Consider the following 22,500-nt stretch of genomic DNA (forward strand, 5'->3'; position numbering starts at 1 on the left):
AATTTTTCCTGATAAATATTAATTTTTAGAATTTTGATGACATGTTTTAAATAGGTTAAAATCCAATCTGCACTTTGTTAGAATATATAACCAATTGGACCAAGCTATATTTCTAACAAAGACAAATCATTATTTTTTCTAGATTTTCCAGAACAAAAATTTTAAAAGAAATTCAAAAGACTTTGAAATAAGATTTAAATGTGATTCTACAGATTTTCTAGATATGCCAGAATAATTGTTTTGAATTTTAATCATAATAAGTTTGAAGAAATATTTCACAAATATTCTTCGTCGAAAAAACAAAAGCTAAAATGAAGAATTAAATTAAAATGTATTTATTACTCTTTAAAATAAAAAAAAATACATTTACTTGAACATTGATTTAAATTGTCAGGAAAGAAGAGGAAGGAATTTAAAAGGTAAACAGGTATATGTGTTTAAAAATCCTAAAATCATTTTTAAGGTTGTATTTTTTTCTCTAAAATTGTCTTTCTGAAAGTTATAAGAAGCAAAGTAGAAAAATTAATTAATGTATTTAAACAAGTGAAGACCAAGTCTTTAAAATATTTTCTTGGATTTTCAAATTCTATTTGAGTTTTGTCTCTCTTAGAATTAAAAATGTCGGGCAAAGCGAGACCAGCTTTCTAGTAAATAAATAACATTTAAAAAATAGAGGCAGCTCACTGGTAAGTGCTGCTATTTGAGCTATTTTTAGAACAGGCCAGCGGGCTACTCATCTGGTCCTTACGGGCTACCTGGTGCCCGCGGGCACCGCGTTGGTGACCCCTGGGCTAGACGGTGTTGGCGCGTTTATTACCCGTTCCTGACCCCTCGTCTGCCGCTTCAGGGTGTAGGGACAGCGAATAAAAAAACAAAAGGTAAGGGAACATGTTTGACAATTGCCAGCTGTCAGCCTTGCTGGAAGCGGCAGGTGTGATGCATTCAGAACTGCTTAATTGGACTTTGGCTGCCCCGCCGCAAACGATCCACATTTCTTACCTGTGGTTAAGATGTTTTTTTTCATGAAACGAGAATAAAAATCATGCTAATACAAAAAACCCAAATCCGGTGAAGTTGGCAAGTTGTGTCAATGGTAAATAAAAATAGAATACAATGATTTTCAACGTATATTCAATTGAATAGACTGCAAAGACAAAATATTTAACGTTCCAACTGAGAAACTTTTTTATTTTTTTTATTTTTTTTAAATAATCATCAACTTAGAATTTAATGGCAGCAACAAATTGCAAAAAAGTTGTCACAAGGGCATTTTTACCACTGTGTTACATGGCCTTTCCTTTTAACAACACTCAGTAAACCATGAATTCATTTGCACTGCAAATAGTCAGTGTTCAAAAACAAGAAAAAATACAAAAATTATAAATATTAACCAAGTATTAGTGATATTGTTATTATAAATATTAACAAGTATTAGTGATACTGTTATTATAAATATTAACAAGTATTAGTGATATTATTATACATATTAAAAAGTAGTAGTGATATTGTTATTATAAATATAAACAAGTATTAGTGATATTATTATAAATATTAACCAGATATTAGTGATATTGTTATTATAAATATTAACAAGTATTACACTGCAAAAAGTCAGTGTTCAAAAACCAGGAAAAACAATACAAAAATGAGGGGTATTTTATTTGAACTAAGCAAAATTATCTGCCAATAGAACAATTTTTTTTTTTTTTTTTTTTTTTTTTTTTAATAATCATTAACTTAGAATTTAATGGCAGCAACAAATTGCAAAAAAGGTGGCACAGGGGTATTTTTACCACTGTGTTACATGGCCTTTCCTTTTAACAACACTCAGTAAACCATGAATTGATTTACACTGCAAAAAGTCAGTGTTCAAAAACAAGAAGAAAAAAAATAAAAAAATAATAAATATTAACCAAGTATTAGTGATATTGTTATTATAAATATTAACAAGTATTAGTGATACTGTTATTATAAATATTAACAAGTATTAGTGATATTATTATACATATTAACAAGTAGTAGTGATATTGTTATTATAAATATTAACAAGTATTAGTGATATTATTATAAATATTAACCAGATATTAGTGATATTGTTATTAGAAATATTAACAAGTATTACACTGCAAAAAGTCAGTGTTCAAAAACAAGGAAAAACAATACAAAAATGAGGGGTATTTTATTTGAACTAAGCAAAATTATCTGCCAATAAAACAATATATATATATATATATATATATATATTTTTTTTTTTTAAATAATCATTAACTTAGAATTTAATGGCAGCAACACATTGCAAAAAAGTTGGCACAGGGGCATTTTTACCACTGTGTTACATGGCCTTTCCTTTTAACAACACTCAGTAAACCATGAATTAATTTGCACTGCAAATAGTCAGTGTTCAAAAACAAGAAAAAATACAAAAAATTATAAATATTAACCAAGTATTAGTGATATTGTTATTATAAATATTAACAAGTATTAGTGATACTGTTATTATAAATATTAACAAGTATTAGTGATATTATTATAAATATTAACAAGTATTAGTGATATTATTATAAATATTAACAAGTAGCAGTGATATTGTTATTATAAATATTAACAAGTATTAGTGATATTATCATAAATATTAACAGGTATTAGTGGTATTATTATAAATATTAACCAGATATTAGTGATACTGTTATTATAAATATTAACAAGTATTAGTGATATTATTATAAATATTAACAAGTAGTAGTGATATTGTTATTATAAATATTAACAAGTATTAGTGATATTATTATAAATATTAACAGGTATTAGTGATATTATTATAAATATTAACCAGATATAAGTGATATTGTTGATTGACAACACTAAATTGGCCCTAGTGTGTGAATGTGAGTGTGGATGTTGTCTGTCTGTCTATGTTGGCCCTGCGATGAGTTGGCGACTTGTCCAGGGTGTACCCCGCCTTCCGCCCGATTGTAGCTGAGATAGGCTCCAGCGCCCCCCGCAACCCTGAAGAGAATAAGCGGTAGAAAATAGATGGATGGATGGATGTTATTATAAATATTAACGTGTATTACACTGCAAAAAGTCAGTGTTCAAAAACAAGGAAAACAAATACAAAAATGAGGGGTGTTTTATTTGAACTTAGCAAAATTATCTGCCAATAGAACAAGAACATTTTGCTTGTCAAGACTTTCCAAAACAAGTCAAATTAGCTAACCTCAATTAACCCCAAAATAGCTTAAAATAAGTATATTCTCACTAATAACAAGTGCACTCTTCTTGGTAGAAAAAAAAAGAGACCTTTTTGCTCAATATGTTGAAAAATATTCTTAAATGAAGTAAATGCTAGTGCCATTATTTTGACATAATGATATGCATTTCTTGAAAGCAGCAAACTTATACTAAAAACTAATTTATTGTTCTTAATGGAAAGGCAACAAGGCAAGCGCTTGTTACTCTCGGGGTCTCCTAGCCGCTCAGACAAATCATATTGTCCAAAAATGCATTTTTCCATGGATAACATGACATCATCGCGCCAAGTGCGTGCTCTTTCAGTCAATTAGTGCGCATATATACAGCCCGGCCCCCGGACAACATTTTTTTAATTGTAATTTTGAGGAATTTATCTGAATGTGCATGAACTATTTCTGTTTAAAATTGTTTGAAATGTCAAATGTTAAATGTTTAAATATTAACTGTCAGTTTACTGTACTACTGTATGTAGTAACATAATGTCCTTTTTTGCTGCTTCAACACAGCTCAATCAACACAGAAAAAGGTCAAGTGAAATAACAGACAGACAGGGCTTTGCTGTCCGTAACACACACACACACGCACACACACACACCGCAAAATGAGCTAACGTTACGCTAAAAGCAAATTAACCTTCACCTCAAGCCAGGACTGCGAGCGAGCTGAGCTGCCTTTTATATTTCTAGAAGGTCAACATAGTGATGTTACTAGTAGTTGACTGGGAGGTGTTTATTATCATTTGGGGAAATTCCGCAGCCTGATGATTACCTGCTAAACGCTAAGCACTGACTATATGCGCTCTGAATACGCACTGCTGATTGGCTGGTTAACTCGTTCGGTACACCTCCGAACCGAACCGAAACACCCGTACCGAAACGGTTCAATATAAATACACGTACCGTTACACCCCTAGTATATATGTATTCAGGTATATATAGATATATACAGTATAGGCGTAATATGATCAAACTTTCTTGTTCTTGTCAAAAGTCGATCAGCCGCATTTTGTACCAAATCAAGAAGGTTTTATTGTAAGATCGGCCGGTGGATCTTTTCCAGCCGCCAGGTGGGCCACACGCATTAGAGGCTGCTGCTGCACAAGCGCACAGCGGTTCTGCCAATTTGCCAGTGCAGTCGTGCAGGGCTTTGAACGCACCGCGGAGGAGAACCTCCGCCAAACCAGCTAGTTAGTCGGCGGAGAGAAGAACAGACGGACGGACAGATATGGTGTGAGCTTTCACTCGCAGGTGTGTTGTGTTTGTGTGACATAAACAAGGCGTCTTCAGGCGCCCGTCTGCCAAACACGACGACAGCAGCCGAGATGGAAGCCATCTCCTTGACGCGTTTAGAATGCAAATGGTCGCGTTTGAGGGGCGGGGAAAGGAACAAGGGGAAAAGAAGGAGCAGCTTGTCTGTGGGAGTGAGGTGTCACAAAGACGCTCGGCACTTCAAACGTGGCGACTAACATATGTCTGATCAGTTCCTGTGACTCGGACGCCGCCATGGAAACAACGTTTGATTGTTTCTTTGTTGCTTGGAATGGATCACGGTCCGCCATATGCTCCCGGAAGTGACTTTCCGCACGTTTGTAAACGGGAAGCGTAGCTCCGTCTTGCAAGAAATGGGTTTCACTTCACAGGTGTGCTTGAAGCTCATGGAGAGAATGCCAAGAGTGTGCAAAGCAGTAATCAGAGCCAAAGGGTGGCTATTGTGAAGAAACTAGAATATATCAATCAATCAATCAATCAATGTTTATTTATATAGCCCTAAATCACAAGTGTCTCAAAGGGCTGTACAAGCCACAACGACATCCTCGGTACAGAGCCCACATACGGGCAAGGAAAAACTCACCCCAGTGGGACGTCGGTGAATGACTATGAGAAACCTTGGAAAGGACCGCATATGTGGGTAACCCCCCCCCTCTAGGGGAGACCGAAAGCAATGGATGTCGAGTGGGTCTGACATAACATTGTGAAAGTCCAGTCCACAGTGGATCCAACACATCAGCGGGAGTCCAGTCCACAGCGGGGCCAACAGTAAACCATCCCGAGCGGAGACGGGTCAGCAGCGCAGAGATGTCCCCAACCGACGCACAGGCTAGTGGTCCACCCGGGGTCCCGACTCTGGACAGCCAGCACTTCATCCAACTCCCCCTCGCAAGGGACAGGGGAGAAGAGGAGAGAAGAAAAGAAACGGCAGATCAACTGGTCTAAAAAAGGGGGGTCTATTTAAAGGCTAGAGTATACAAATGAGTTTTAAGATGGGACTTAAATGCTTCTACTGAGGTAGCATCTCTAACTGTTACCGGGAGGGCATTCCAGAGTACTGGAGCCCCAATAGAAAACGCTCTATAGCCCGCAGACTTTTTTTTGGCTCTGGGAATCACTAATAAGCCGGAGTTCTTTGAACGCAGATTTCTTGTCGGGACATATGGTACAATACAATCGGCGAGATAGGCTGGAGCTAAACCGTGTAGTATTTTATACGTAAGTAGTAAAACCTTAAAGTCGCATCTTATAAAACATGTTTTCACTTATTTCACCTTTTGTTTGTTAAGTACATAACTCCACATGTGTTCATTCATAGTTTAATGTGACGATCTACAATGTAAATACACTATATTGCCAAAAGTATTTGGCCACCTGCCTTGACTCACATATGAACTTTAAAGGCCTACTGAAAGCCACTACTAGCGACCACGCAGTCTGATAGTTTATATATCAATGATGACATCTTAACATTGCAACACATGCCAATACGGCCGGATTAACTTATAAAGTGACATTTTACATTTCCCGCTAAACTTCCGGTTGAAAACGTTTTTGGATGATGACGTATGCGCGTGACGTAGCCAGTGAAACAGAAGTATCGGTACCCCATGGAATCCAATACAAAATAGCTCTGTTTTCATTTCATAATTCCACAGTATTCTGGACATCTGTGTTGGTGAATCTTTTGCAATTTGTTTAATGGACAATGGAGACTGCAAAGAAGAAAGTTGTAGGTGGGATCGGTGTATTAGCGGCTGGCTGCAGCAACACCAACACCAGGAGGTTGTGTTGTGTTTGAGCTGGACAGCAGACGCACTACGGTGAGTACAGCTTTGGCTTCCAAACATTTGATCGCTTGCCCGTACGTGCGTGTCGATATGTGCATGTCACATACGTAACTTTGGGGAAATATATGTTTCTTGCCGACTCTGATGGCGGCCGGGGTGTCGTCGAAAGCCACAACGCCCGCCGCCGCTCCGTAGCTAAGTTAGCTTTAATTGTTAAGCTTCGCCAAGCTGGAAATTATTAACCGTGTATTTACATGTTCATGGTTTAATAGTATTGTTGATCTTCTGTCTATCCTTCAAGTCAGGCTTTTTTAAAATGTTGTTTCTATCTGCATTTGAGCCTGATGCTATCACGTTAGCTCCGTAGCTAAGTTAGCTTCAATTGTTAAGCTTCGCCAAGCTGGAAATTATTAACCGTGTATTTACATGTTCATGGTTTAATAGTATTGTTGATCTTCTGTCTATCCTTCCAGTCAGGGTTTTTTTTAAATTTTGTTTTTATCTGCATTTGAGCCTGATGCTATCACGTTAGCTCCGTAGCTAAAGAGCTTCACCGATGTATTGTCGTGGAGATAAAAGTCACTGTGAATGTCCATTTCGCGTTCTCGACTCTCATTTTCAAGAGGATATAGTATCCCAGGTGGTTTAAAATACAAATCCGTGATCCACAATAGAAAAAGGAGAAAGCGTGGAATCCAATGAACCCTTGTACCTAAGTTACGGTCAGAGCGAAAAAAGATACACCCTGCACTACACTCTAGTCCTTCACTCTAACGTTCCTCATCCACGAATCTTTCCTCCTCGCTCAAATTAATGGGGTAATCGTCGCTTTCTTGGTCCGAATCTCTCTCGCTCCATTGTAAACAACGGGGGATTGTGAGGAATACTAGCTCCTGTGACGTCACGCTACTTCCGCTACAGGCAAGGCTTTTTTTTATCAGCGACCAAAAGTTGCGAACTTTATCGTCGTTGTTCTCTACTAAATCCTTTCAGCAAAAATATGGCAATATCACGAAATGATCAAGTATGACACATAGAATGGATCTGCTATTCCCGTTTAAATAAAAAATAATAATTTCAGTAGGCCTTTAAGTGCCATCCCATTCCTAACCCATAGGGTTCAATATGATGTGGGTCCACCTTTTTGCGGCTATTACAGCTTCAACTCCTCTGGGAAGGCTGTCCACAAGGTTGCGGAGTGTGTTTATAGGAATTTTCCACCATTTTTCCAAAAGCGCATTGGTGAGGTCACACGCTGATGTTGGTCTCAGTCGCCGTACTAATTCATCCCAAAGGTGTTCTATCGGGTTCAGGTCAGGACTCTGTGCAGGCCAGTCAAGTTCATCCACACTAGACTCTTTCGTCCATGTCTTTATGGACCTTGCTTTGTGCACTGGTGCACAGTCATGTTGGAGGAGGAAGGGGCCCGCTCCAAACTGTTCCCACCAGGTTGGGAGCATGGAATTGTCCAAAATGTTTTGGTATCCTGGCGCATTCCAAAGTTCCTTTCACTGGAACTAAGGGGCCAAACCCAACTCCTGAAAGACAACCCCTCCACTAATTCCTCCTCCACCAAATATCACACTCGGCACAATGCAGTCTGAAATGTAGCGTTCTCCTGGCAATCTCCAAACCCAGACTCGTCCATCAAAATGCCAAATGGAAAATTCATCACTCCAGAGAAGGCGTCTTTGCATTGGACTTGGTGATGTATGGCTTAGATGCAGCTGCCCGGCCATGGAAACCCAATCCATGAAACTCTCTGCGTACTGTACGTGGGCTAATTGGAAGGTCACATGAAGTTTTGGAGCTCTGTAGCAACTGACAGTGCAAAGACTTTCTGCACAATGTGCTTCAGCATCTGCTGACCCCTCTCCGTCAGTTCACATGGCCTACCACTTGGTGGCTGAGTTGCTGTTGTTCCCAAACTCCTCCATTTTCTCGTACCACCTGGGAAATCTAATCACCTGTCTAGCTGTGTTTCGAAGCCGGCACTGACACGGCCCCTGTCTGTCGGTGCGCTGTCCTCAGAGGAGAAAACACGAACAAAAATGACAATTAAATTTTGAAACATAGTTTATCTTCAATTTCGACTCTTTAAAATTCAAAATTCAACCGAAAAAAAGAAGAGAAAAACTAGCTAATTCGAATCTTTTTGAAAAAAATAAAAAATATAATTTATGGAACATCATTAGTAATTTTTCCTGATTAAGATTAATTTTAGAATTTTGATGACATGTTTTAAATAGGTTAAAATCCAATCTGCACTTTGTTAGAATAAATAACAAATTGGACCAAGCTATATTTCTAACAAAGACAAATCATTATTTCTTCTAGATTTTCCAGAACAAAAATTTTAAAAGACATTCAAAAGACTTTGAAATAAGATTTAAAATTGATTCTACAGATTTTCTAGATTGGCCAGAATAATTTTTTAAAATTTTAATCATAATAAGTTTGAAGAAATATTTCACAAATATTCTTCGTCGAAAAAACAGAAGCTAAAATGAAGAATTAAATTAAAATGTATTTATTATTCTTCACAATAAAAAAATAAAAAAATTACTTGAACATTGATTTTAATTGTCAGTAAAGAAGAGGAAGGAATTTAAAAGGTAAAAAGGTATATGTGTTTAAAAATCCTAAAATCATTTTTAAGGTTGTATTTTTTTTCGTAAATTGTCTTTCTGAAAGTTATAAGAAGCAAAGTAAAACAATCAATGAATGTATTTAAACAAGTGAAGACCAAGTCTTTAAAATATTTTCTTGGATTTTCAAATTCTATTTGAGTTTTGTCTCTCTTAGAATTAAAAATGTCGGGCAAAGCGAGACCAGCTTGCTAGTAAATAAATACAATTTAAAAAATAGAGGCAGCTCACTGGTAAGTGCTGCTATTTGAGCTATTTTTAGAACAGGCCAGCGGGCTACTCATCTGGTCCTTACGGGCTACCTGGTGACCCCTGATTTAGGACCAAAACACTTAAAACAAGTACAACACTCTAACATAAAATCTGCTTAGTGAGAAGAATGATCTTATCAAACAGAAAATAAGAAAATATCACCCTTATTTGAGATATTTCATCTTACTTAGAGTTAATTTTTTGCAGTGTAGTCCGAAAATACGGTACGGTAGCAAACATATCGCAGCCTCCGAACGCTGTGCTGGTAGCCATTTATAGCTTATCACCCAGCAAGAGGTGATGACGCAACCGCAAAAAAGCGGCGTCTCATTTTTAATTTACATTTTTCACCACTACATCTTGGCCCTCGGTTTGGAGAGTGAGAAGAAAACATCTGCGGTCTTCCAGCAGCACCAGCGCTGCCTTGTAGGAACAAACATATTGACGTTTTCACAACCCCGTGACTCATCGACTTTTCGCATTTATCCGGGAGTTCCGGAGCGGCACCACATACCGTATACCTTCCCCGTCGCTGACAGCAGCGGGGGGTTTTTTTTACGGCGTGGAATTTAATCCCGTCGCTCCCGGCGCTTTCCGGCACAAACTCACGTGGGAGTCGACTCTCCCGGCAGTCACAGCGAATTAAGGGCCGGCGGCGTCCCTCCCCTCGCTTGTTAGCGTGCGGAGCCTCCGTCGAGCCACAAAGGACGAATGCAATCAAATTTGGTGGGAGAGGTTAAAGAGCGGGGCTCTCTGCCCGCCCCTCCTGCTCCCCTCCGTGGGCTTGTTACTCTTCACAATTGCTGTGATAAATCTTCTGGGGGGGGGGGGGGGGGGCGTTGTGGAGAAACCTGCAAGGGTATTTCAAGGGTTGTCAGGGATGAGATATAAAGTAACTTTAATGTCAGTCAGCGAGCCATTGGAAGGCGGAATTGATCCGCGCAGGAGACGCACACCAGGCCAGGGTTTTGTTTGGGGGGGGGGGGGGTTTCTTTCGATAGTACCGAAAATGACTTTATATAATCTGTAGTACAATACGAGGCAGGACGTTGTGAGAAGTTCAGGGTCATGTTATAAAAGGACACAAATAGGATCTGACATGTCGTATATAATACTGATGCTTTCACAGTCCATCATGCTGTTTATTTATCACCATAAAACTAGACTAAGCAGCTAATGAAATTGCAAAATGTGCTATTTATAAAACTTATTTTTAGACTTAGCTTGATTGTACTAATTCCCATATATTGCCGTAACAGACCACTTATATATATATATATATATATATATATATATACACTACCGTTCAAAAGTTTGGGGTCACCCAAACAATTTAGTGGAATAGCCTTCATTTCTAAGAACAAGAATAGACTGTCGAGTTTCAGATGAAAGTTCTCTTTTTCTGGCCATTTTGAGCGTTTAATCGACCCCACAAATGTGATGCTCCAGAAACTCAATCTGCTCAAAGGAAGGTCCATTTTGTAGCTTCTGTAACGAGCTAAAGTGTTTTCAGATGTGTGAACATGATTGCACAAGGGTTTTCTAATCATCAATTAGCCTTCTGAGCCAATGAGCAAACACATTGTACCATTAGAACACTGGAGTGATAGTTGCTGGAAATGGGCGTAGATATTGCACCAAAAACCAGACATTAGCAGCTAGAATAGTCATTTACCACATTAGCAATGTATAGAGCAGGGGTCACCAACCTTTTTGAAAGCAAGAGCTACTTCTTGGGTAGCGATTAATGCGAAGGGCTACCAGTTTGATACACACTTCAATAAATTGCCAGAAATAGTCAATTTGCTCAATTTACCTTTAACTCTATGTTATTATTAATAATTAATGATATTTACACTTAATTGAACGGTTTAAAAGAGGAGAAAACACAAAAAAAAATGACAATTCAATTTTGAAACATAGTTTATCTTCAATTTCGACTCTTTAAAATTCAAAATTCAACCGAAAAAAAGAAGAGAAAAACTAGCTAATTCGAATCTTTTTGAAAAAATTAAAAAAAGAATTTATGGAACATCATTAGTAATTTTTCCTGATTAAGATTAATTTTAGAATTTGGATGATATGTTTTAAATAGGTTAAAATCCAATCTACACTTTGTTAGAATATATAACAAATTGGACCAAGCTATATTTCTAACAAAGACAAATCATTATTTCTTCTAGATTTTCCAGAACAAAAATTTTAAAAGAAATTCAAATAACCTTGAAATAAGATTTAAATTTGATTCTACAGATTTTCTAGATTTGCCAGAATATTTTTTTTGAATTTTAATCATAATAAGTTTGAAGAAATATTTCAAAAATATTCTTCGTCGAAAAAACAAAAGCTAAAATGAAGAATTAAATAAAAATGAATTTATTGTTCTTTACAATAAAAATTTTTTTTTTACTTGAACATTGATTTAAATTGTCAGGAAAGAAGAGGAAGGAATTTAAAAGGTAAAAAGGTATATGTGTTTAAAAATCCTAAAATCATTTTTAAGGTTGTATTTTTTGTCTAAAATTGTCTTTCTGAAAGTTATAAGAAGCGAAGTAAAAAAAAAAAAGAATTTATTTAAACAAGTGAAGACCAAGTCTTTAAAATATTTTCTTGGATTTTCAAATTCTATTTGAGTTTTGTCTCTCTTAGAATTAAAAATGTCGAGCACAGCGAGACCAGCTTGCTAGTAAATAAATACAATTTAAAAAAGAGAGGCAGCTCACTGGTAAGTGCTGCTATTTGAGCTATTTTTAGAACAGGCCAGCGGGCTACTCATCTGGTCCTTACGGGCTACCTGGTGCCCGCGGGCACCGTGTTGGTGACCCCTGGTATAGAGTGTATTTCTTTAAAGTTAAGACTAGTTTAAAGTTATCTTCATTGAAAAGTACAGTGCTTTTCCTTCAAAAATAAGGACATTTACATGTGACCCCAAACTTTTGAACGGTAGTGTATATATATATATATATATATATATATATATATATATATATATATATATATATATATATATATATATATATTTATATATATATATATATATATATATATATATATATATAGTATATATACACATATATGTATACATGTATACAAACACATGTATATATACATACATATGTATGTATATATACATGTGATTGTATACATGTATACATATATGTGTATGTATACATGTATACGTCTATATGTATATATACATATATACGTTAGATCAGGAAAAAACACAGAGGTTATTTCATCCCTACAAGCCTGTTTCGCAGGTTTCCCTGCTCTTCAGGGGATGTTTTTGAAGACAATAAAATCCCCTGAACGTTATGTATATATGTACATGTACTTGTGTATATATATATATATATATATATATATATATATATATATATATATATATATATATATATATATATATATATATATATATATATATATATATATCAGCACTTCCAATTATTTCCGCTGACAAACGGGAATGTTCTGCTTCCAACACTCAGTCCAGTTTTAGAAGGAAGAACCAAAAGGCTGAATAGTCTTCCTCTTGTTCACAGGCTCCGAACTGATGCCCAAAGCCCTGTCCACCAGGATCATCGGCGGGATCTGGTGGTTCTTCACGCTCATCATCATCTCGTCCTACACGGCCAACCTGGCGGCGTTCCTCACCGTGGAGAGGATGGACTCGGCGGTGGACTCGGCAGACGACATCGCCAAGCAGACCAAGATCGAGTACGGCGTGGTGCGCGACGGAGCAACCATGTCTTTCTTCAAGGTGCGCTATGAACCACGACCAAACACCATTTGAATCTCGGATTAAACGACTCGGAATGCATTGGAGAATTCGTCACTGGGGTGGGTTTATGCCAGGGGTGCCCAAAGTGGAGGCCGGGGGCCAAATGTGTACCGTCAAGTCATTTGATTTGGCCCGCCAACGGGTGCGGGTTTCCCAATGTAATGCATAGTCATACTGACCTTTTAAACTCACCAGAGGTGCATCGATCCGAAATTGATATCGCATATCGGTTCAATATCAGCTTCAAAAAAACAAGTGTCAAATTATAAACGTTATAAACTTCCCAATATTGGTTTTACTACAAGTTAAAGTTAAAGTACCAATGATTGTCACACACACACGAGGTGTGGCGAAATTATTCTCCGCATTTGATCCATCACCCTTGATCACCCCCTGGGAGGTGAGGGGAGCAGTGAGCAGCAGCGGTGGCCGCGCCCGGGAATCATTTTTGGCGATTTACAAGCAGTCCTGCAGCGTGTGTATTTACTGGACAGCCAGTTAACATCTGAATGTCTTCTAACAAGCACACGGTTTCTTGGTAGTGAAGTTATTTACAAAAGATAAACAGGTCAGGCTAAATGCTACTAGGAGCTAGCAGCTACACAAAACCTAAGCACACAGTAGCACACAAGCCAGACATACGTAAAACTCATTCAGCAATAAAACGGCACGTTTATCAATATAAGCATGTATCAAATCATTATAGTTGAACATTAATTACGCATACAAAGTCTCCAAGGCATATTAGTAATGATCAAGTAACAAAAGTGTCCGCATGATTCAGTTTACAGCATCCTGACCTAAAAAAAAATCATCACTCCACCTAAGCCTAAAGACAGCATAAGTCCATTGACTCATTTGTCTTGGTCAAACCTTTATAAACATTCCACCAATAATAGTATGAATATAAGTACACCGCAAAAAGTCAGTGTTCAAAAACAAGAAAAAAAAAATACTAAAATGAGGGGTATTTTATTTGAACTAAGCAAAATTATCTGCCAATAGAACAAGAACATTTGGCTTTCCAAAACAAGTCAAATTAGCTAACCTCAATGAACCCCAAAATAGCTTAAAATAAGTATATTCTCACTAATAACAAGTGCACTTTTCTTGCTAGGAAAAAAAAAGAGACCTTTTTGCTCAATATGTTGAATAATATTCTTAAATGAAGCAAATGCTAGTGCCATTATCTTGACATAATGATATGCGCTCGGCATCATCATTTTTTTTCATGCTTGAAGTAAGAAATGATGACTTTAAAAAAGTACTTCTATACTTGTGAGTGTTGATCTTAAGGCCCAAGCTGTTTGTTTACATGCTTTTTTTTTTATTTCTCTTTGCTATTTGGGCTTATTGGACCCTAATTAGAATAAAAAGTAAGAATCATCTTTACATATGATGTACTTAGTCCATAAGTACACAAACGTGTACTTCATGTTCAGTGACATGCTAATTCTTATTTTTACACTTTTTTTTCTTCCAAATTCCATTGTATGTTATACTCTTCTGACACCACCAGATGGCAGTATAAGTGTCCACATAAGTGGCCATAAGACCCCAATTCAGTAGTGTACACCATTTTGGAAATACGAGCTAAAAGGTGCTGTCCACGCATGTGGCCACTAAGCCTTTAGAGTTAATGACACAGCTTTGCAACACTTGATATTCTAGTTTCAAGCATGTTTTACTCAATATAGGTCATCACATCTCAGCAACAAGCTGTAATATCTTACTGACATCATTTAGGACCAAAACCCTTAAAACAAGTAAAACACTCTAACATAAAATCTGCTTAGTGAGAAGAATGATCTTATCAGACAGAAAATAAGGAAATATCACCCTTATTTGAGATATTTCATCTTACTTAGATTTCAGTTTTTGCAGTGTATTTATGATTCCTGCTGATATTGGATCGGATTAATATCAGTATCGTATCGGAAGTGACACACACTTAACGGGGTGTTTCACAATGCTAACTAGTTAACTAACTAGTTTCCATCTATTATTGTTATATGAACTTTTGGGCTTTCAACCATTGTATTCTGTTTTTGTTTATCATTTACACAACGTGCCAACTTCACTCCTTTTGGGGTTTGTATGTATTGTTAGGATTGTATCTAGCTAACTAATTAAACTAGTTAGTACATTCCAAACCGCCTTTGGAAAACAAAATCAGAGTGTAAATGTGTGTCTAGACCAGGGGTCACCAACCTTTTTGAAAGCAAGAGCTACTTCTTGGGTAGTGATTAATGCGAAGGGCTACCAGTTTGATACACACTTCAATAAATTGCCAGAAATAGCCAATTTGCTCAATTTACCTTTAACTCTATGTTATTATTAATAATTAATGATATTTACACTTAATTGAACGGTTTAAAAGAGGAGAAAACACGAAAAAAATGACAATTCCATTTTGAAACATAGTTTGTCTTCAATTTCGACTCTTTAAAATTCAAAAATCAACCAAAAAAAAGAAGAGAAAAACTAGCTAGTTTGAATCTTTTTGAAAAAACTAAAAAAATAATTTATGGGACATCATTAGTAATTTTTCCTGACTAAGATTAATTTTAGAATTTTGATGACATGTTTTAAATAGGTTAAAATCCAATCTACACTTTGTTAGAATATATAACAAATTGGACCAAGCTATATTTCTAACAAAGACAAATCATTATTTCTTCTAGATTTTCCAGAACAAAATTTTTAAAAGAAATTCAAAAGACTTTGAAATAAGATTTAAATTTGATTCTACAGCTTTTGTAGATTTGCCAGAATGATTTTTTTGAATTTGAAACATAATAAGTTTGAAGAAATATTTAACAAATATTCTTCGTCGAAAAAACAAAAGCTAAAATTAAGAATTAAATTAAAATTTATTTATTATTGTTTACAATTTAAAAAAAAAAAAATACTTGAACATTGATTTAAATTGTCAGGAAAGAAGAGGAAGGGATTTAAAAGGTAAAAAGGTATATGTGTTTAAAAATCCTAAAATCATTTTTAGGGTTGTATTTTTTCTCTAAAATTGTCTTTCTGAAAGTTATAAGAAGCACAGTAAAAAAATTAATGAATTTATTCAAACAAGTGAAGACCAAGTCTTTAAAATATTTTCTTGGATTTTCACATTCTATTTGAGTTTTGTCTCTCTTAGAATTAAAAATGTCGGGCAAAGCGAGACCAGCTTGCTAGTAAATAAATACAATTTAAAAAATAGAGGCAGCTCACTGGTAAGTGCTGCTATTTGAGCTATTTTTAGAACAGGCCAGCGGGCTACTCATCTGGTCCTTACGGGCTACCTGGTGCCCGCGGGCACCGCGTTGGTGACCCCTGGTCTAGTGAATGCATTACAGTTGTATCAAAACAGATCACAAAAGTATCGAATAGTTTGCCCCACACTGAGATTTTGTGTATTGCAATGATTTTGTGACTTGTTTTGCTTCTTCTGTAAATTGTTATTTTCCTCCTGGCTGAAACTTCTTATTCCAAAGTCGCTGCTGCGTTTGCCTGCAGCATCTTTTCTTGTTTCCGGCGTCTGCTGACTAACACGTGTGGAAGTTGGTCCAAGTAGGAAGAATAAGAAGTCTTCATCAGACATTTCATAGCAAGAAATATACCGTATTTTTTGGACCATATGCCGATGAGCGGGTCTATTCACGTCTATTTTCGTACAAAAGGCACACCGGATTATAGGACGCATTAAATGGGTCACATTAGTATTTTTTTTTCAAAATGTAAAAGACTTACTTGTGGTCTACATCAGTGGTCCCCAACCACCGTGCCGCACAAGAAATAAAAAATAAAAAAATAATTAAAAATAATAATTTATTTATTTTTTTAGTATATCAACATACAAACACAATATATAGATTATATATCAATATAGATCAATACAGTCTGCAAGGGATACAGTCCGTAAGCACACATGATTGTATTTCTTTATGAAATGTGGATCTAACATAATAGTGTGCGTGTCCAGTCCATAGTGGATCTAACATAATAGTGTGAGAGTCCAGTCCATAGTGGATCTAACATAATAGTGTGAGAGTCCAGTCCATAGTGGATCTAACATAATCGTGAGAGTCCAGTCCATAGTGGATCTAACATAATAGTGTGAGAGTCCAGTCCATAGTGGATCTAACATAATAGTGAGAGTCCAGTCCATAGTAGATCTAACATAATAGTAAGAGTCCAGTCCATAGTGGATCTAACATAATAGTGAGAGTCCAGTCCATAGTGGATCTAACATAATAGTGAGAGTCCAGTCCATAGTGGATCTAACATAATAGTGTAAGAGTCCAGTCCATAGTGGATCTAACATAATAGTGAGAGTCCAGTCCATAGTGGATCTAACATAATAGTGTGAGAGTCCAGTCCATAGTGGATCTAACATAATAGTGAGAGTCCAGTCCATAGTGGATCTAACATAATAGTGAGAGTCCAGTCCATAGTGGATCTAACATAATAGTGTAAGAGTCCAGTCCTTAGTGGATCTAACATAATAGTGGGAGTCCAGTCCATAGTGGATCTAACATAATAGTGAGAGTCCAGTCCATAGTGGATCTAACATAATATTGAGAGTCCAGTCCATAGTGGATCTAACATAATAGTGTGAGAGTCCAGTCCATAGTGGATCTAACATAATAGTGAGAGTCCAGTCCATAGTGGATCTAACATAATAGTGTGAGAGTCCAGTCCATAGTGGATCTAACATAATAGTGAGAGTCCAGTCCATAGTGGATCTAACATAATAGTGAGAGTCCAGTCCATAGTGGATCTAACATAATAGTGAGAGTCCAGTCCATAGTGGATCTAACATAATAGTGTGAGAGTCCAGTCCATAGTGGATCTAACGTAATAGTGTGAGAGTCCAGTCCATAGTGGATCTAACATAATAGTGTGAGAGTCCAGTCCATAGTGGATCCAACATAATAGTGAGAGTCCAGTCCATAGTGGATCTAACATAATAGTGAGAGTCCAGTCCATAGTGGATCTAACATAATATTGTGAGAGTCCAGTCCATAGTGGATCTAACATAATAGTGAGAGTCCAGTCCATAGTGGATCTAACATAATAGTGTGAGAGTCCAGTCCATGGTGGTTTTAACATAATAATGAGAGTCCAGTCCATAGTGGATCTAACATAATAGTGTGAGAGTCCAGTCCATAGTGGATCCAACATAATAGTGTGGGAGTCCAGTCCATAGAGGATCTAACATAATAGTGAGAGTCCAGTCCATAGTGGATCTAACATAATAGTGTGAGAGTCCAGTCCATAGTGGATCTAACATAATAGTGAGAGTCCAGTCCATAGTGGATCTAACATAATAGTGTGAGAGTCCAGTCCATAGTGGATCTAACATAATAGTGAGAGTCCAGTCCATAGTGGGGCCAGCAGGAGACCATCCCGAGCGGAGACGGGTCAGCAGCGTAGAGACGTCCCCAACCGATGCACAGGCTAGCGGTCCATCCCGGGTCCCGACTCTGGACAGTCAGCACTTCATCCATGGCTACCGGACCTGTGTCCCCCCCCTCCACAAGGGAGAGGGGGGCAGAGGAGAAAAGAAAAGAAACGGCAGATCAACTGGTCTAAAAAGGGAGTCTAATACTATCATGCATGGCATGATAGTATTAGTTAGCAATGTTTGCGTTTGAAGGCATATGTTTTCCTACAAATATGGTTGAACTCCAACTTTTGGGTCGTTCCGCCGTATCTTTAGGAAAGCACCCTGCTAGTTTTTCCCTCTCTTTATAATTACTGCAAAAAGTGTACTTTGCCAAGGTTCCAGCTTGTCTCCCCCAGCCTCTTAAACACACACGTTGAAGATTAAAAACTCATTCAACTTTGTGTCTAAGTTAGCACTTGACATCACTTCGCCATATCTCCAATCTGTCACTTTTTTACGTCCTCATATTAACATAACTGTTTCACCAAAAAAAAAATGTAAACAGTGGCTGCTTCAACACCGTCTCTCCCGATTTGGAATGGCTCTCAGTCTTTAGACGGCAATTATACGGGATTAGACATGGCACAAATGTGACCTGATATTAAAAAAATATAATTAAAAAATTAAAAATGGCATGAAATACTACAGCCTGATGCAAGACTATGGATGCTTGAGTAGCTCTTATGACGGGGGTCATGCGGCTCTTTAGTGCCGCCCTAGTGGCTCCGTGCAGCATTTTTTTAAAAAGGATTGAAAATGGAAAAAGATGGGGGAAAAATATATATATTTTTTTTTTGGTATATTTTTTGCTTGAGGACAAACATGACACAAACCTTCCCAATTGTTAGAACTACCACTCTTTAATATGTTTGTGTGTATGCTTCACTGATGAGAGCATTTGGTGAACATCCTTTTGTCCTACTAATTTCGGCGGTTCTTCAACTCACCATAGTGTGGACTGTGACGCAACAGTTTGTTTACATGTAAAATCTTCCACTCCTCCTTTGTCTCATTTTGTCCACCAAACGTTGTATGCTGTGCGTGAATGCACAAAGGTGCGCTTTGTTGCTGTGTGTACATCATACTTGCCAACCTTGAAACCTCCGATACCGGGAGGTGGGAGGTGGGGGGGCGCGGTCGGGGTGGGGCGGGGGCGTGGTTAATAGGGGAGTATATTTACAGCTAGAATTCACCAACTCAAGTATTTCATATATATTATATATATATATATATATATATATATATATATATATATATATATATATATATATATATATATATATATATATATATATATATATATATATATATATATATATATATATATATATATATATATATATATATATATATATATATATATATATATATATATATATATATATGTATGAAATACTTCACTTTCAGTGAATTCTAGCTATATATATATGTATACATATTTATTTTATTATACATATAAATAAAATAAATAGTTGAATTTCAGTGTTCCGGGGGCTATCCAGTAGATGGCAGTATTGTCCTGTTTAACTTCTCCTCCGTTCTTGACTCGGCCACCGTGTTCAATGGAGAAGTCTGTTTTACAAAATGTACAGGCAACAAAATTACATACCCCTTCCCCTTCAAACTGTCCTGCATGAACTGAAATTCTTGTTTCCATTCGTTTTGGAACTTGCAAGCGTATTTCTTCATCTTGCTCGTCGACGGCGTCGCCATGTCTGTAACTTCCTCGTTCTTCTGCTTCGTCTCCTTGTTGTGTGCGCAGTTGTGCACTCTACTCTCTAAAAGCCGTAGATGTTATGACATCATTGGGCAGGTAAGCTGTTTATATTGTGGGAAAGCGGACGTGAGAACAGGCTGTCCCCACTTAGGTCCGCATTGAGCTGGAGGGGGCGTGGCCTCCAGCTCCGGCTGAATACCGGGAGTTTGTCGGGAGAAAATTTCTGCCGGGAGGTTATCGGGAGAGGCGCTGAATACCGGGAGTCTCCCGCTAAAAACGGGAGGGTTGGCAAGTATGGTGTACATATTGCATCATTATGCCTCGTTTGTAGGTATATTTGAGCTCATTTAATATCCTTTACTTCAAGATTCAAGATTCAGGATGCTTTATTATTGTCCATTCTTTAACATGTACAAGACACATAAGAACTGAAATTTCATTTTCGGCACAGTCCCACTAAGAGCAGACAAACGTTACAGGGGGACAAGACGGGACCGCCAACGGATCAGCCACTTACAGCGCTCCTTAAAAAAGGTGGGAAAAAGGTGATATTTGGGAAGGGGGGAAGAGTAAAAAAAAATATCAGTCTAAGGCTGGACCCTCGGGAGTGGTCCAGACTGAGTCCAAGGAAAAAACCTCACATAGCATAGCACACATAAACATGATACATATAATCACAACAACTCGCAACAGAGGGGTGGGGGGGGGGGGGGGGGGGGATTTGGGGCCCTGGAGGCCGGCTGCCGCTATAAAGCACTACTCAGCCCCGAAGAGGAATTAAGAAGTGGTGAAGGCGTTGATTGGGGGAGGGGCGGGTGCGTGCATGTATGCCCAATTAACTTGGGTGAGATGTTGAAATGTTTTTGTGGACTGGGGCCGATCTCAAAGTTCGACACCAGGTGTTATTGAAAAAAAGGAAGGTCAAAAGCGTCCATCGTTGAGGAGTCCTCGGGTGAGTTTTTCAGAACAGCCTGTTCCTGCGTCAAGGCCATTCGAAGGAGTCAAATCGTAGATTAGGATGTTGTTTTCTTCCAGCAGTCAAAACAATGACTTGCCTTCTCTGTGTCCGTGCTGGTTCTCTCAAATTCAATGTAATTCTCCTTCTCAGCAAGCTTCTCCATGATGAGATCCATTTTGTGATTTAGTTCAGAAATCGCCCCAGTCTGTGTTCCCACAGCCCGACCCAATCCTTCCATTGCGACGAACAGCCGTTGGGCTCCTTGAGTGGCTGCCATCGTCTTCCGAATTTGACGATACACCAGAGCAATGCCCAGCCCAATCAGCAGGTGCCCCGCGATCACGGTTCCAAATAGGTAGATGTCTTCCACGTCCTCGATGGAAAGGACTGAGAGGCACATGATTCTCCATTTATCCCAGGAGTCTCTCACGTACCACGCAGCAATGGTTCCATCAGGGCAGCCAGGCTCCCCCGAACCTCTTTTCCTCGTCGAAAAGACTTTGTCAATTGCGTCGAGAGTCCAGCTGATCATATCCATGTTTGATGTTTGGATTTGAGGACAGCGCAAAGAAAAAGGCTTCAAAAAAGTTCAGACAGGACAAAACGAAGAAAGCAAGCAGGGAAGGAGGGAGCGGAGAAAAATGTGAACGCCCTCACCAAGAGGCAAGACAGAAAACCTTTGTATATAATTTAGTTTTGCACGTCTCATGATACATTATCTTAATATAATATTGGCTGCATTTCAGATTGTCGTGTGCCATGTTGTTCCAGACCACAGCAAACATTACCTACATTGCAAAAACTGAAATCTAAGTAAGATGAAATATCTCAAATAAGCGTGATATTTGCTTATTTTCTGTCTGATAAGATCATTCTTCTCATCTGGCAGATTTTATGTTAGAGTGTTTTACTTGTTTTAAGGGTTTTGGTCCTAAATGATGTCAGTAAGATATTACAGCTTGTTGCTGAGATGTTATGACCTATATTGCGTAAAACATGCTTGAAACTAGAATATCAAGTGTTGCAAAGCTGTGTCATCAACACTCACAAGTATAAAACTACTTTTTTAAAGTAATAATTTCTTATTTCAAGCATGGAAAAAATAATCATGACTTTGACACAATTGTGTCTCATAATTAAAACAGATGACAGCCAAATGGCCTTTGCTGTTTTATTTTCAATGAAACAATAGAAAATAGGTACTCATATAGTAGTACAGTTGTTATTAGTGAGAAAATACTAATTTTAAGGTATTTTTGGGTTCATTGAGGTTAGCTAATTTGACTTGTTTCGGAAAGTCTTGACAAGCCAAATTTTCTTGTTCTATTGGCAGATAATTTTGCTTAGTTCAAATAAAATACCCCTCATTTTTGTATTTGTTTTTCTTGTTT

General features: G+C 37.4%; 1 protein-coding gene across 1 annotated transcript in view; it reads left to right on the forward strand.

The window, feature by feature from the left end:
- The window catches only part of grik3 (glutamate ionotropic receptor kainate type subunit 3), a 283,714-nt gene that overhangs the window by 248,894 nt on the left and 12,320 nt on the right, over window positions 1–22,500 (forward strand). Inside the window, exon 10 of the mRNA XM_062064042.1 lies at window positions 12,753–12,970. Coding sequence (XP_061920026.1) covers window positions 12,753–12,970 — 218 coding nt within the window. The remainder of the gene's footprint in view (window positions 1–12,752; window positions 12,971–22,500) is intronic.

The sequence above is a fragment of the Entelurus aequoreus genome, linkage group LG11 (assembly GCF_033978785.1).
Source record: "Entelurus aequoreus isolate RoL-2023_Sb linkage group LG11, RoL_Eaeq_v1.1, whole genome shotgun sequence".
Taxonomy (NCBI): Eukaryota; Metazoa; Chordata; class Actinopteri; order Syngnathiformes; family Syngnathidae; genus Entelurus; species Entelurus aequoreus.